At 32.3% G+C, this 17,186-nt stretch overlaps 2 protein-coding genes across 2 annotated transcripts; both read right to left on the bottom strand.

Annotated features, from left to right (window-relative positions):
- Positions 1-5,221: 5,221 nt before the first annotated feature.
- LOC106421428 lies at positions 5,222-6,551 on the bottom strand. Its single transcript, XM_013862275.1, has 2 exons — positions 6,443-6,551; positions 5,222-5,715 (listed from the first exon to the last, which is right to left on the bottom strand). Exons 1-2 carry the CDS (start codon positions 6,549-6,551, stop codon positions 5,222-5,224), a joined length of 603 nt encoding a protein of 200 aa, XP_013717729.1.
- A 30-nt stretch (positions 6,552-6,581) lies between these two features.
- Positions 6,582-8,147, bottom strand: LOC106421427. The gene is made up of 2 exons (XM_013862274.1): positions 7,439-8,147; positions 6,582-7,072 (listed from the first exon to the last, which is right to left on the bottom strand). The coding sequence occupies exons 1-2, from the start codon at positions 8,145-8,147 to the stop codon at positions 6,582-6,584; spliced, it is 1,200 nt and encodes a 399-aa protein (XP_013717728.1).
- Between the last annotated feature and the right edge of the window lie 9,039 nt (positions 8,148-17,186).

The raw sequence follows: 17,186 nt of genomic DNA, 5'->3' as shown, positions 1-17,186 counted from the left end.
TAGTTATATATCAGTAGAATAGTTTAATGTTTATTATTTCTCTTAAATATCATAATATATATATATAATAAAATAAAGTTTTAAATAATAATATTAATTAAACTAAATACTTATTCTAAAATAATGGAAAAGATGACACGTAAGCAAATTCACCAAAATCATGGAAAAACGACAAGTAAGCAAATTCACTTCTCAAATAATAGTATAGATTTTATAAAACGACTATAAATTACTAAAGCAGTTAAAAGTTTCACACTGAATATTTTGTGATCCATAATTTAAATTTTTTTTCATGACAAGATACAAATGATTACAAAATCATATAAGTAGAAAGTCTCATTTAATAAATATTAAGATTGATATATATATATATTAATATCGTTTAAATTAAATTGTGTACCATATAAAAAATACATAAATATATTGATTTCACTATTTGCTTTAAAATTTTTATTTTTGATAAAAGCTTTGAAAAATATCGGCAACTTAATATTTAAATTTCAAACTTTGAACTGAATTTTTAAAACAATTAAAAATTAATAAAACTATTAAACATTTCACAATGAAAACTTTGCTATCAGTGATTTAAATTTTAAGTTATAAAAATATACAAATGATCCAAAAAACAATATGAGTGAAAAAAATATTTAATAAATATCAATATTAAAAATATACTATATATTTATGTTAATATTATTTAAATCTAATTATATACCATATAAAATATTAAAAGGGTTTTTTTGGATTAGGAAAAAAAAAGTTTATTTTTTCACGTTAATTTAATAATATATATAATAGTTACTGAATGTCTAATTATTCAATATATATTTATTATTTCATAATATGTAAATGAATATTTAATACGTAAAAATAATTTATTAGGATGTTTCATTCCGCGGGTCTTAATCTAGTATGCAGTTAAAGTCCATGTAGATATGAGCATGTCAGGACTTCTCAGCCACAATATTTAGATGACACATTGTAGGGATCATGTGACGTCTTTTTGTGGAGAATAATTTTTTTTTTTGCATCTAGAATTGTTGTTTCTAAGTTATTATGCTTGTACAATATTATCGTACACTTCGCAGATGGACCACTTAAATCATGAATTTACTCTTCAATCTTGTTTGAAAATACCTTTTTATAACTGGAAACCAAAAATATATAATTTTCTATATGTGTACACCAACAAAGTTGTGTATACAACAACAATTGTACACATGTACACGCATATAACATAGACAATGAAAGAGAGAAGAAGTTGAAGAGAGAGTTTTTTTTTATGCTGACGTGGCAAGGGCAAAAATTCGGTGACTAGGGTTTTTTAGTTTTCTCATCACGTAAGCGATGTCCAGGCTGCAGTCGGCGCCGGATCTGACCGAGTTTCCGCCGTTGGTGGTGGAGAAGAGTACGGGGAGTAGTATGGTAAAGGAAGAGAAGAAAATGTCTTGGGTTACAATGGCTCAAACTGGCTCAGTTCTCACAGAACATGTGCTAACATACGGATCAGAAGAGGGGAAGAGTTATGTGCAGGTTCTAGATACTGTAATCCAGAACACAGTTCCGCTATGGGATGATCTAGTTGAAGGAAAGTTCATGGACACTGCTCCACGTGTAGCGAAGATCCATGCCATTTTAACCGAATTTGGCCGCTGAGAAACCAGTTAATAAGAATTGATGTCTTTGAAGTCGACAAGACTACGGTCAAGTTTAGAATCAAAGATGCCAATACTCGTGCACGAATCTTACGTCGAGGAATGTGGAATATTGTGAATATTCCAATGGTGGTGTCGAAGTGGTCACCGGAAGAAGAGAAGGAAGAAGAAACGGAGATCACAATGATGCCTATGTGGGTAACGTTAACGTTAAAGAATGTTCCGAGAAGAATGTTCTCTTGGGAAGGGCTAGGGTTTATCGTTATTACAGCGGGTAAACCTAAACGATTTTACCCCGACACAATTCTCTGCAAGAGTTTTGAAGAAGCAAAGGTTTTTGTTGAAGCAGATTTAACACAAGAATTACCAAAATCTCATCACTTTAAATCAAAACTAGGAGTTGAAGCAGATGTTCACTTCCAGTACCCTTGGTTGCCATCAAAATTCTCTATATGTTCTAGCTGGGGACATACTGGTCAAACGTGTGGAGGGAAGGGGAAAAAAAATAAGAATCCTAAAGGAAGAAAGATGTTGAGATATAAAAAACGGTAGCTGCGGATGTAGAAACTAATTCACAGCAAAGGGAGGTTGATGCAGTGCTTGCTGTAATACCAGAAGGTGATGAGGGTGCGTTGAATGGTGGTGAGGACGCAAACGGTGGAGAAGAGGTGAGGGAGGGAGGTAGTGAAGGTGGAAAAGAGGCCGAAAAGGAAATAGAGACCCAACAACAACTGTTAGATGTGGCTATTGTAAATGAAACTCAGATGAAGGTTCATGAATCATGATACTGATGAAGGCAACTGGTCTGATGTTTCACTTTCACCGTCAAAGTAGGGACGTTTAAATTTTAAAATTAACAAGGATACCAGATACCTAACTCGATTATGGGCCACATATTTCTACTTTGATTAGAAGACTTTCTATTATTTATTCTATAACTAACTTAGTTATTATTTATTCTGACTTTCTATAATAGATGATGAGGGTGCGTTCATATTACATTTTTTAACTTTCTATTATTTATTCTACAACTAACTTAGTTATTATTAAATACTAGATAGTAATCCGCATTTTGCGCGGGATAAAATGTCTATATTAATGTTGAAATTATATATTATGATTATGTATAACATAAGGTATATTTTAAGCGATAGTTTGATAGAACTAAAAGTATGATTGTTATTAGGGGCGAAGCCAAAAACTTTTTTATAATGGGTTCACTAATATTAAAATTTAAAACATGGTGTTTGCAAGTCTGAGAAAAAGTTTTGGAAAATATTTTTTTTATATTTTGCCTATCACGTTGTAGTAGTTATGGACTTAAGGGATTAACATATAAAATCGAAAAAAGTGGATAAATAACATATTATAAGCAAAACAATAACTGTGTGAAATAACAAAAAATTACAAATTTTTTAAATTCAGAAAACATAGTTGCATAATAAAATAAATTGAAGGTTATTTGACCCTCTAAATTGTAAAGGTTGTTCCAGATGCGACCAGCACGTGAGACTTGCTGGTGGTTCGTTCCTGGAAGTTTCTTCTCATCTTCAAGGTCATCTAATATAGAGCTCTCATGGCGGCGAATGTGGTGACACTCACATGCTTATATTGCTTGCTCGAGAAGACTAATACACTAAGCCGAGACGATTTACAGTGACACATTTATCTAGCAGAGATCACCTCATCGAGCAGTAACAAAACCGAGTATGACACATTTATCTAGAAATAGATTTTTAACGTCCTCTTTCAGCAATGATAGGCGGTTCTCAAGAGTGCTCTGCTAAATGCATGAAAGCATGAACGGAGAAAAGGGTTCTTTCATTAACACTTGGGATCATACTAAAGTTTCATCGTTTTGTCGTCTCTACGGATCTGTCGATTTAATGGCGATAGATCATATGGGTTACCATTTTTAACAGAAACGTATAGAGGAATAAGGAATCTTTATTGATGCTATGATTATATTGAGAAGATTGATAATCAACTAATCGAACTTGAAGCTGAAGGTTTATCACGTAAAAGTGTTTGTCGAGAAAAGTATAGATAGTATAAAATTCTTTTAAATGAATGTTAGTGTGAACGCATTAAATTCACAGTTTTGGTGAGAAACGTTCTATGCGTGACACGTAAGTGTTTTACTAAATAAAAGTTTCTCGTGAAGCCACGTCACCACATCACATTCCTTGCCAATAAATTTTTAAGGTAAGTTTTAAAAGTGCTTCTCTTTTAATATATAAGGGATATACCATTTCTAACATATTATTTTAATATTTTCAAAATAAGACATCTAAAAAGATATTCTTAAGTATCTTTTTCTAAGATTTTTTTTTTTTTGATGAAATTTTCAATTTATTGATCAATCAAAAGAGGCATTTACAAAAGACTATGATACTTTATGAAGTTTGTATATCTAAAAAAAAGAATTAAAAATTCAGTTATGAAACTATTCTCTAAGAGCTTGATTGGTTTCCCCACTACCCCCCCACAAACGCAGTTTTTGCGGTTGGTAGCGGTTGACAGCGTTTCGAAACAATCATACAAACCGCTACAAATCGCTTCAAACCGCTCCGAACCTCTTAAAATCAAAAGCTGGTTTCAGCTAGCGTTTGCGGTTGCGGGAGGATAATTTTTTTTCTTTTTTAAAAAAAACCATATAAATACAAAAATAAAAATATTCAATAAATTTTTAAAAATGGAATTATAAAAATACTAAAATATATCTATTATATTTTAATTAATATTATAAAATTTTAAAATAAAAATATTTTCTATAATTTTAAAATTTTAAAACTCCAACTTTCTAAATATAATTTTCATATTTATTATAATATTAAGATTTTTGATATTTTTATAATTATATAGAATGTAAATATTGTTAATTTATTATTTAACTGCTACTGTATTTGGTAGTTAACCAGTCATAAGTATCCCGCAAACGCATCAATTTCTAACCGCAGAACCAGTCGTACAAATTTCTTAAAACCGCTAGAAACCGAAACCACCCGCATCCGCAAATGTCCGCAGCCGCAACCGCAACCGCTGCGTTTGAACCAGTCAGGCCCTAAGTCTTCCATCTTTGCTCATTCAATAACTTCAAACCATCTTTTCATTAGACCATTTAGACAATGATCAAACTTGTAGCCAAGGGATGTTATCCTATTCTTAACCACTTTGATAATTTGAGTAATCAGCTGCTCTGTCCCCAACAGCCCGTTTTGGTGAATGCGATTGTTCCTCTCTCTCCAAACATAATACACCACAGTCTGAAAGACTAGGCGTATGAGCACCTGATCCAGCTGATTAGATGACCTTGTTTGAATGAACTGGAACATGTCCAGCCAGTCCGGATTAATTCGTCTCCCCGCCAGTCTACTAGCCAATCTATCCCAAACAGTATATGAATATGGACACGCAAAGAAGAGATGATCTCGTGTTTCGTCTCTTTCGCCACACAGAATACAACCTTGTTGAACGCCTCATGCTCTCATCCTGTCACCTGTTGAGAGTCTGTTTTGAACCGCCAACCAAACAATAAGAGCACAGCGTGGAATACCTTGGGTGATTCAGACACTGCGACTCCAAACCACTTCATTCTTCTTACATCTTATTAGATCCCATGTCCTGACCGCTGAGAACTTCTCCTCATAAACACCATGCTCATGTTTCCATAGATAAGTGTCTTCGCCCAACTCAATACTAGGTATAGGTTCTGCTTGAATCATCTGATGTAGCTCTTTAAAATTCCGGCTTCTTTGCCCCCTTACACTCCATTGGCCTGAAGACACTGCATCATGAACCCGAGCATTTCGAGTAACTCCAAGATATCGTGTACTAGTTGCTCCTGTGAGATCAATGAGTCTACCAATGCGCAGCCAGTTTTCATGCCAGAAGAAAGATTTCTTACCATTTCCAATATCAACCTTGATGAACTGATATGCCAATGTTCTCATCTTTAAGAGTTTTCTCCATATCCATGATTCCATAGTGTCATCTCGAACATCCCAAAAAGAGCTATGACGCAGGAGATAATGGTGAACCGAAGATACCCATAAGGAGCCTGACATAGTGAAAAGACGCCATATCAAACTAAGAGTAAACACACGGACAGAATCCCTCAAACGCCTAACCCTCCTTCAGCCTTTGGGTAACATAAGTCCTCCCACTTTACTTTGGCCTTATGTGTCTGATTCGGTGATCCAGACCACAAGAAAGCACTGCATAAGCTTTCTATTTTGTCCAGACAAGTCTTAGACAGAATAAATGCAGAGCTCCAAAAATTGACAATGCTAGACACAACTAACTTGATCAACTATAGTCGGCCTGCATATGAGAGACTCTTGTTGGTCCATGAGAGCGTATGAACCCTGATTTTATCTATCAACGGCTCATAATCTTGCTTTGTAAGCGCTTTAGTGGTTAATGGCAGACCCAAGTAACGTATTGGCAACTGTCCAACTGCCACTCCTTGTCGGATAGCTTCTTAACAAACTCCCACTGTTCCCTTTCCAGACGCATAAAGAGAGGATTTAGCTGCGTTGATATGCAATCCCGACATTGAAGCAAACCGATCCATAGTAGTCATATAACCCCACGAAAAGATTCAACAGTTCCATCGGTAAACACTAAGATGTCGTCTGCAAAGCTCAAATGTGTGAGATGAACGGCTTGACATTGCGGATGATATCCAAACAACCCCTCTGCAGCAGATTGATTTAACAACTTCGTTATGAAATTATTCAGAATGGCATATAAATAGGGAGATAAAGAACATCCTTGTCGAATACCTCTCGCACTTGAGAAGAAACCCTCCAAGCTACCATTAACTGAGACAGAGAAGGAAGCTATGGATATGCAGATTCTAATCCAGTGAATGAATAAATCAGGTAGCCCCATTGCCTTCAAAACTGAAGTGATGAAGGACCATCAAACTGTGTCAAATGCCTTTGATATGTCAAACTTGATGGTGCATCTGTCGGAATTCGTCTTCTTGGGATAACCATTAACAAGCTCTGAAGCCAGCAAGACATTTTCCAATAACAATCTTCCTTTGATAAAGGCGCATTGATTTGATTCAACTGCATCGGGGAAGATAGCCTGAAGTCTTGTTGCTAGAATTTTCGATATAACCTTGTAAAGAAAGTTACTGCAGGCAATGGACCGATATTCCTTCATTGTCTGCGCATTCTCAATCTTAGGTATCAGGGAAAGAATGGTAGCATTGACACCAGTAGGTAGGAAACCATACATAAAGAATGATTGAACTGCCACAATACAATCCTTGCCTATGATCGGCCAAGCAGCTACATAAAACTCTTTGGTATATCCATCTGGTCCAGATACCTTGTCTACTGGCAGAGAATGAATAGCTCCTTGGATCTCTTCAGCCAACACATGAGCCACCAGAGAACTTGCAACTGAAGAGGGGCACCGTTAAGTGAGCAATTCCTGTAGTATAGAGAGAGGAACATCTGTAACATCTTGATGTTGGGACTATAGAAACTGCTCAAAATGATGTACTACCTCTCTAGTGATGTATGTAGTAGTTGTAAGAATTTCTCCATTAGAAGTTTGAAGCACTCTAATCGCATTCCATGAAGCTCGAACTTGAACAGAGCGATGGAAAAAAGTGGTATTTAAATCTCTTGCCTGCAACCACCTTATGCAAGACTTTTGACGGAAATTTTTTTTCTCAATTCTAGCTAGTTTATTCCACCTATCTGAAGCCACCGCAGCAGCAGCAAAAGTGAGAGGATTCGGGTCTATCAGCACCTGATTCTGACATTCACACATTACTTCATACGCTTGCTTGGTACGACTAGCCAAGTCTTCGTAGTGATTTCTGTTCAGAGCCCTCATCTCAAATTTTAACGCGTTGAGCTTCTTATGAAAAAGACCCAAGGAGGCACGGGAATGGAAAAGAGTCTCAGTGCTTTCCCACAACTTTGCTACTGTAGGCAAAAATTCTTCACTTTCTGTCAAAAAGTTAAAGAATCTGAAAGGTTTCCTCACTGCCTCCGTGGTAGCAGACAACCGAATCAAGCAGCGTGCATGATCAGATATTCCCCCTGCTTCAAACTGAGCATATGAATCAGGAAAGCAACGCAACCAGTCATTATTGATGAGAGCCCTATCAAGTTTTTTCCATATAGGATCTTCCTCTTGCTTGTTCCACCATGTAAAGAGAGCCCCTACATAAGCCAAATCAGAGAGAGCGCAATCACTAACCATCTCTTGAAACCGCCTCATCCCTGCCTGATCCGGTAAATAATCACGTGCTCTGGACTGTTCACCAGAGGAGAGTGTGACATTATAATCTCCAATTAAGATCCAAGGGAGGTTTAGGTGATTGTAGGCTGAGTGAGTACTACGCAAATCATCCCACAAATGCCTCCTTTCACCTTCCAAATTCGACTCATATATCGCTGAGCAAATAAACTTCTCCTTAGTTTCGGGTATCTGGATAGCGCATGTTATGACTTGAGAGCTCATGTGCAACAAGTTAACTTCGACCCTATCAGACCAGCAAAACCAAATTTTACCCAGACGATGATGATATAGTTAGTGATGGATTGCAAACCCGGCATAGCTGCTTTTATACACTTACCATGATTTTCTTGCCTTATGATATATGGTGTTTTTGACATCACTGTATATATGTTTTCTAATTGGTTTGCAAGTCCTTATCAAGTCTTCCTAGTCCTTTTCGAGTCATTACAGGTTTGGAGTTGGCTTTGAGGGAAGATAGGCCACTTGGAGCAAAGACGCAGAAAACAGTGCAATTTGGTGATTTTCACGCAGAACAGTCGAGCGGAGCAACCCGAGTGCCTGTTCCAGCGGCAGAGATTTTTAAGGAAGTTTCCAAATATTTCAGGATTTTACCTAGGGGTTCCCCCTTTTACTCACACGCCGTCATAGACCTGCATATATATCTTTTCTTATTTTTTATTATCATTGGACGCTAGTTTTTACACAACAAACCATTGGAGACTTTTGTACTTGAAGATTTGCTACCTTGAAAGGGAGAAGGCTTCATCTCTCTCACCTTGAGAAGATTCATGAACCCTATCTTATTTATATATTGATTCAGCATGTTTTTTTCATATATTGTCTCTGTGATTTCTCTGTTCATGGCTGAGTAGTCGCTTCTTAGGTTTAGGATGTTAGGGATCATGGATCAATGAGTTAAACACAAATAGGATTTTTATTCTTTGATATCTCTATCTATTGCTAATCTTAATGCTTGTGTTAAACTGGCCATTTATCATCTGATCATAGGTTTAATCTAATCATCAAAAGTGTTTTAGGTTGCTAGAAAAAGCATAGATAGGCGATTTGTCCTTAGCCAACGAAAGCTAATGTTAAGGCAAATCATGAACCAATTGAATCCAAACTTAATGATTGTCATCATTCTCTAATCCAAACGACAGTTTAGGCATTAGGATTGCTTGATAAATTGGTAGACACCACGACAGTGGGTTTATCTAATCTTGTTGTTCAAGTTCTAGATTGGCTTGTATTGTCTTCCTGAATAGTTGTGTGGCTTATGATCCTAAGTATCCCGATGAATCACCTTGAACCTAGCTCTCTTAATTATCTGAAAACGTTTAATTAATCTTGTTACTTGCTTGTCACGAAACCCTCAATTCTTAAAACCCCCGTATTGTTTTAGCTTGATATTGATCCTATAGAAATAATGTGTAATCGTTGGTCTCTGTGGATTTGATACTAAAGTGCTACATTGACATACCATTGGATTGTGGTAGTGTGCACATTAGGTTAATTGGTGTGCGTATACACGTAATATCACCTTACTTTTGTTTCAACCAAACAGCCAAAAAGCGGCTTCTCCTTCTGAATCCATCTATGTACAGCCAGATGTTTGCGTGACATGTTGAAGCCACGCATGTTCCATGAGAAAAATGACTTCATAACTTCCGAAAGGAAGTTTTTTTTGCTCTGGTTTTTTTTGCTCCTGTTTGGACCTTCATCAACTTCAGATCTCTCGTACTTGCTATGTTCCTCCTGGCATTCTTATTACTAGTGGACTGCTGAGATTTCCTGCCTTTCTTAGTTTGAATAGGCTGGTTGACTTTCACCTCCTCTGAGACCAATTCACCCTCCTCTAAGTCTTCCGCCTCTTCTTCATCATCTGACACCGACAGTACATTAAAACAAGATGGAGAGACGATAAGGCCATTCTGCTCGTTTGTCTAAGATTGCATTTTGATAATATCTTTTTATTTAAAATGTAAATAAAAATTTCTTTTTAATATTTACTTTTAAATAATTAATTTCGTAACTAATATTAACTAACAAATATTAGTTCATTTTTATTTATAAAATAAGAAATAACATTTCAATAATATTTATAGATACATATTTTGTTTTCATAATTAAATTACTACACCAATTAATAAATATAAAGTAACTTTATCTATTTATTAACTATTTTATAAATTATAAAATTAAATAATAAAATAGATTCATTATTTTACAACATACTTCAACTTATTTAACAAAAAATTAAAGTAAGATATATAAACTGATAAATAATTTTATATTTTAATTTACATATTTAAATTATAATATTAAAATAATTTAATACATTAATGAAGTATGAGACGGGTTGAATGACATATAGTTAACTTATATAATAATAAAATAAAATTTCACCATTATAAAAAATTAAAAATAAAAATTTACTATAATTTAAAGCTTTAATATACTATAATTTTAAGCTTTAATATATTAATCAAGTATGAGACGGGTTGCATGACATATAGTTAACTTATATAATAATAAAATAAAATTTCACCAATATAAAAATTAAAAATAAAATTTTACTATAATTTACAGCTTTAAAATACAAATAAAATTAATATGTGGCGGGTTATGTAAATGATTTATCTTATTTTCATAAACTTCTATTCATGTAAATTTTAATTTAATTATCTATACTTTAAAATGTAAATATAAAATTGCATTTTTAAATTATAAAATAATTATTTTCTTTAAATAAAATGGGAATAAAATCTTATAATATATAATATACTTAAACTATATACAATTATCAATAATAAAAATAAATTAAACTTTAACAATAAATTTGTTTTTTCTCTCACCATTTTTTTCATTTTATTTTAATAATATAGTAAGAGTATTATCAAAATTTAAGAATCATAAATCATATAGTTTATTAAAATTTATGTTATATTAAAAGTTGAATAAATTTTTTAAAAAATAGCATCAGATTTATGTGGAGTTTATTGAATTCATAAGTGTTGGATCGCTGATTAATGACAGACTTTAGGATTTTTACCGGGTTTATCAAATTTACAGATTCGACCGCTGGTCTGTGACAAATATGAGAAGACGGATAAAACTATTAAAAATCAACAAATATATACTATTAAATTAATATTAAATATACAAAGTAAATCTGATGTTTCACAAACCTAACGCATGTAACTTTTATAAAATGCACACAAAATATAAAGATGATAGTGTAGCATAAAACTGTACACACAAGATCTCAAATAAAATAATTGATAAAATTATATAATTTAAACAAACAAAAAAATTTATTCTTTGATATAATACAGTTTTATGACTTGATAATGGACATCATAATTAAAACACTAATTCATATCGTATTTTTATTAACCGGAAAATTTCGCGCTTTTGAAGCATGGATTAAAATCTAATATATATTCTATTAAAATAGAAGTCATGATTTCTTTCATATGTGAATTTTTTATTTGGACCATCATTTAGACATTTTATTAAATGTATTTCTTTAATGCTAATAATATATAATCTTTTTAACTACCTTAATTATGTTTTAATATATTTTCATTTTAAATATAATTATTTAAAAAATCTATAAATCTTCTGTAACAGATTATAACAAGATCTTAATTTTCAAAAAAGTTATATTAATATTTTCAATAATTTTGTAATTAGTAATGAAATAGTATTATACATACAAACACACACACACACACACACACACACACACACACACATAGATATATATATTAAGTTACCGTTTATAAATTTAATAAAATAAAAATATTATCCTGTTTTATCTATTTTACAGTTATAATATATCAAATTAAATTAAATTGATAAGTTGATGTATTTTATTTTTAAAAATATAAAATTTTGTGCTACAAAATATAATATGTTGGTAGAATGGGTTAACATTAGTAAACTATATAATATATGTATAAAATTTTAATTATCTTAAACTTATATATATCTCTATATAATTTATTATCTAAAATGAACAAACATAAAAAAAATTGCTAAAGGTAATCCATCACTTTGAATTACAGGTCATAATCTAGCAAATATTAAATATAAAATATTTTTAGATATATTTTTTGGATCCATATTTTAATTTGTTTAATAATCAATCACAAATTTAGTAGGATAAATATATAACAAGAAGTGAAAAATACATGTGACGATTTGAAACAATTAATTAGATCACAACATTGAAACTATAAAATTATTTTATTTGAAATAGCCATATAACATTTAAATATATAATTAACATTAAAAATATATATAATATTAACAATGTAAAAAAATATTTATGTATATAAAACTGAAACAAATACCCACACGGTTGCACGGATCAAAATGTAGTTTGTTTACTTAAAAACAAAAGCACAGACATGCAGTGCAACAAACCAAAAACATCCAAATTGTACAACATGTTACATAACAACAAAAGAGCTATCCATATCCAAGTTTCTTTCCTTAAAACTAACGAAGTTTGAACTACTTATACACATTCAAACAATAACATCAGAGACCAGATATAATATGCTTATCTTTAAAATGAAATTATTATACTATAGTGTTTTTTGTGTCATCATCAACATGAACAGATTTATGACGATTCTGCAAACCAAACTGGTAACTTTGCATCCCTACGAACGATAAACGATGGCTTTTTCCTGGCATTGTATGTGAGGCTGTCTGCGTTCGGGGTATATGAATGAGTTTTGAGCTGTGAAAACTTCCTTTCACCTCTACCGCCCTATTTTGGGCGGCCCTTTGTGTGAGTGACGCTTGTGCCTCAGCCCAAATTAATGATTATGTTTCTGCCATTTTGAGAGTATCTTTGGGATCAACATCCATGTTACTACAAGCTTTGTTGTTTCGTCCTTTCCAAAAGTACCATAAAATCTATGCAAATTGATGATCTTCCACATGCGGGGAAACTCTCATGTGCATATAATCCATATTTTCGAAAACTGATTGGGTAGGGAAAATATATGGATTTGATGTGATCCCTGAGAGTGCCCAAACTTGAATCGTTGGTGGACATTCAAAAACACATGGTTTATTAATTCTTCGGTTGCTTCACATCTGGGAAAATGTATATCACCTTGAATCCCTCTTGCTCGTAAGTTTTTCTTAACCGCTATACATCCAGACACTATTTGCCATAAAAGTGCTTATTTTTGGTGGGCGTCGTACCTTCCAACAAAAAGTCTTTAGGGGAAAGACCGTAGGTCCATACATTGGCAGCGTTTTTTTCTTTTTGTCGGGATAAACTCGTTCCACTTGATATTCAGATTTCACGTGTATTTCCCATTATTGGTGAAATTCCATCCATCTCTGTAAACTACCTGAGTCTGGTTCAATGGTATACTTTCTATAATCTTCACATCCTGGATATCCACCAAAGACCGAATTGCTTGTAAATTCCATGTTCGCGAATTTGCATTGATGAGAGAATCCACTATAAGATCAATGTAAATGTTGTGTTGATTTCTGTTTGCTGGTCTCGGCCGAGTGGTTGGGAACCAAAGATCATTTTATACTGAAATAGATAATCCTGATCCCACCCTTTTGATTAGTTTTTTGCTAACCAGAGATCTAGTAGAGACAATACTGCACCAGCCATATGACAGTGAGTATGATCTAACCGGTTCAAGGTGTGATGCATTCCTGAAGTATCGTCCTTTAAAAACTTGAGAAAAGGCATTCGGTTTCTCAATCAAACGCCAAAAATTGCTTTCCAAGCATTGCCATACTGAAATCCGTGAGGTCTGTAGACCCCGGCCTCCTTCATCCTTATGATTACATAATGAAGAATGTATTTTTGAAAATGTTCCTTTAGCGGTGGTAAAAATGAAAAGTGGTAGCATGAAAGTGGTAAACATGTAATTTCCCCAAATTATTTCGTGACAAAGTGATTAAAATGTTTTAAAAATTTGAAAGAATAAAACAAAGGTAAAGAAGGAAAAACAGTTTAGGTGACATAAAAACAAAGGGAAGAATATTTTGTGATGAATTAAAATTGTTTTATTTTGGTGTAATTGTTTAAAAAACTTGATAAAAATAATTGTTTGACTAAATTGTAAATAGATTATATTTTTTTGAAGAAACTAATACTAAAAAAAAAAGAAAAGAAAAACAATTATAAAAAGAAAAAATATATTAGGTACCACAAAACCAAAGGTAAAAAAGAAAAATATTTGTGAGTGATTAAAAGTGTTTTAAAAAATTAAAAAAAAAGGAGTATAGAAGGTGATAAGGGGACACTCGAACGCGGAGGGGTGGGGCACCGAAGGCATGAACTAGCCGAAAGAGCCAAGGCGTTCAATGTGTACTTGTTTACTTAAAAAAAATTATATTCTGGAGCATGTGGCACGTGCCACACCCCATTTGTACGTGGGTCCGCCCCTGGTTGGATCCATTGAAGATCCAACCCCATTTTGTGAAGTAAAGCCTAAATAAAGGTTCATTCAGCCCAATCATACGCTTCATTCTTATCCATTTTTATGGTTTTTATGGCCATAAACTTGTTTTGGTATGATTTATTAGTCCTTAACACATGAAACATCTCCTGAGCTTTGAAGATATTGTATGAGATCAATTTTCCAGCCATAAAGGCCGATTTCGATATAAGTGTGGGAAGTCATGCATTCAACCTATGGCATAACACCTTAGAAATGATCTTGTATCATACATTACAGAAATTTATCGGCCTTAGCTCCATCATCCTTGCAAGTCTCTCTGTTTTAGGAATCAAACAAATGTTTGTAATGTTTAACCTTGTATCCATCTTCCCTTGAGATCAAGAAATTATTGACCATATCAAGCATGTCCTTCTTTATAATACAATAGTGTTGGAAGAACAGTTTTGTCATTCCATCCGGCCCATGAGCTTTCTCTGGGTGTATCATAAACAAATCTTGTCTAACTATCCTCCGTCGCAGTCCTGATCAACCTCTAATTCATTTGATAAGTGATGGTTGGTTTGATCTCATCCAGAAAACTTTCAAATCCCGAGGGAAAAGTGGCACTAAATAGTTCATCAAATAATTCAGTGCAACTTTTTCTACTCTTTTTTCTATCTTATCCAGTGACCATCTTCATCAAATAACCCACTATCCTATTGTGAGCACGGTGTTATTTCATTGAAATATGATAAAATTTGGTATTAAGACCCCCTGATGTATGCCATATATTCTGACTCTTCTGTTGCTAGTACAATTCCTCGTTCTTGTAGTTTCCTCGAGATTTCCATTATTTTCTCGTAAGTTCTAATGTTATCTGTTTGTACTTCTTCTGAAACTTTTCCGAAGCTTGTTGATTTTCAAGAGATGAATATTACTACGTAATGATGAATGTGGAGACTCCCCCCCCCTCCCCACGTTTGCACCCAATTTTTTCTTGTGGTCGAAATGCTAAGTCGTGAACTTTTATTGACTATAGACTTTGTATATTCGTTTATATTTTTAATATACTATTTTGGATAGATCTGAATTTTAAAATTACGCTTAGATGTTTTACAAAAATAATATTTACATTTTTCCTCTTTGACAAAATATTACATAATGAAAATAATATGTAATTTAAAAATCATCATTTTACATTGCATGAACTATTTTTGAATATTCAAATAAACAAGATTTCACATCAGTAGGTTCAATTATAAAAAGAAAACAAACAACAACTTGAGTTCATAGAACAGGTACACAACTCATCCCGACTATTCACATTTTTACTGTTTAGACACTAAACATTAAAACCACACTAAATTTTATTATCTATGATTAAATGATACTATTAAGCAGTACTATTGAATTGTGAAAAAGCAGTACTACTGAATAAAACCTTTTAAAATGATAGAGCACAATCAAAATTCTTTGTTTGTGAAGCAAACAAGTAATTAATTAAAGTCTGAAAAAAGTAATTAATTTTCTTTGTTTTTGCGTAGATTGACACCAGTAATCTGTCACTAAGATCGTATAGCCGCCACCGTACATGTTCAAGATGAAACGCTTATTATATCAAAAGTTTGTTATAAACAAAAGTAAGGAGTCTTGCGAAAATGTACATCTCAAGTTATTTAAAGCAGTGGAAAATTCGTACCAAATTCTGAGAAATCATTTGCTGTTTCCTGATAACAAATGGATTGGTTTGAAAAAAGTAAAACTCCTGGGGGCTACTACTACCTCAATCATCGTGTCTTTACATAAAATAATACATTTTAGAATAGTAAATTATAGTTATGTAAGATAAAATAAGTCTTAGCGGAATGTATTATTATAAAACTCTTATCCGGTCATGAAGTAAAATTTATTATGTTACCAACGTTTTTTTTTTTTTTTTGCAAAAGAACGTGAATTATAAAGAGAGTGATAACCAGAGTTTTTCTTCGCTTCACCACCTAGGGGGAACCTGCAACCAACCAATAGTTACGTTACCAATGTTTGTCTCGAATAAATAGTCAAACTGAGCCTAAATTAGTAGTTCAGAAATATTGTAACATATTTTATGACGATGTGTCATCAATAAAATAATTTTTAAAATTTTAATGAAAATAGTTTTAAACACTAGAATAACTATAATCAATATAATTAACTTTTGATCTAAAACATAAAATACACAGTTAAAACTCTATAAATTAATAATGTTGGGATTATGAAATTTTATTAAGATATTAAAAATTTCATTTTAGATTTTTTACTTAAAAAGATTTTTTTTATAAAACAAGAAAAATATTTAATTTTAGTGTATATACATTAATTACAATTTTGAAATTCGACATTCATATTATTTTTATTATATTATTTGGTATATATTAAATAGGTTTCATAAATATTATTTTACTAAATATCATTAAAATATAGTAGAGTTAAGAAAATATAAAGATAATTCCAATGTGAATATAAAATAAAAAATATAATAGTTTATTTATACTTAAATAAAATGTATATAAATATAAATTATTAATTTATAATTTTATGAGACCATAAATTTACATTTGTTTTTTTAAATTAATATCTTATTATTTTATCTGTTTGTGTCATATTTTGTATCGATCTAACTTGAGATGAGATAAGTTTTTTATTTATAATGTTTATTAATTTATAGAGTTTTTATTGTACTATAGTTTTCATCAAACTAACCGTAAAACTAATTAATAATCTACCAAAACAATTTCTTCTTCTTTAAATAAAATCTACGAAATTACATAATGTTATATAATTGATATAT

The sequence above is a fragment of the Brassica napus genome, chromosome C7 (genome assembly GCF_020379485.1).
Source record: "Brassica napus cultivar Da-Ae chromosome C7, Da-Ae, whole genome shotgun sequence".
Lineage (NCBI taxonomy): Eukaryota > Viridiplantae > Streptophyta > Magnoliopsida > Brassicales > Brassicaceae > Brassica > Brassica napus.
The sequence above is the reverse complement of the archived record's forward strand: the minus strand, read 5'-3'. Positions and strand labels throughout refer to the sequence as shown.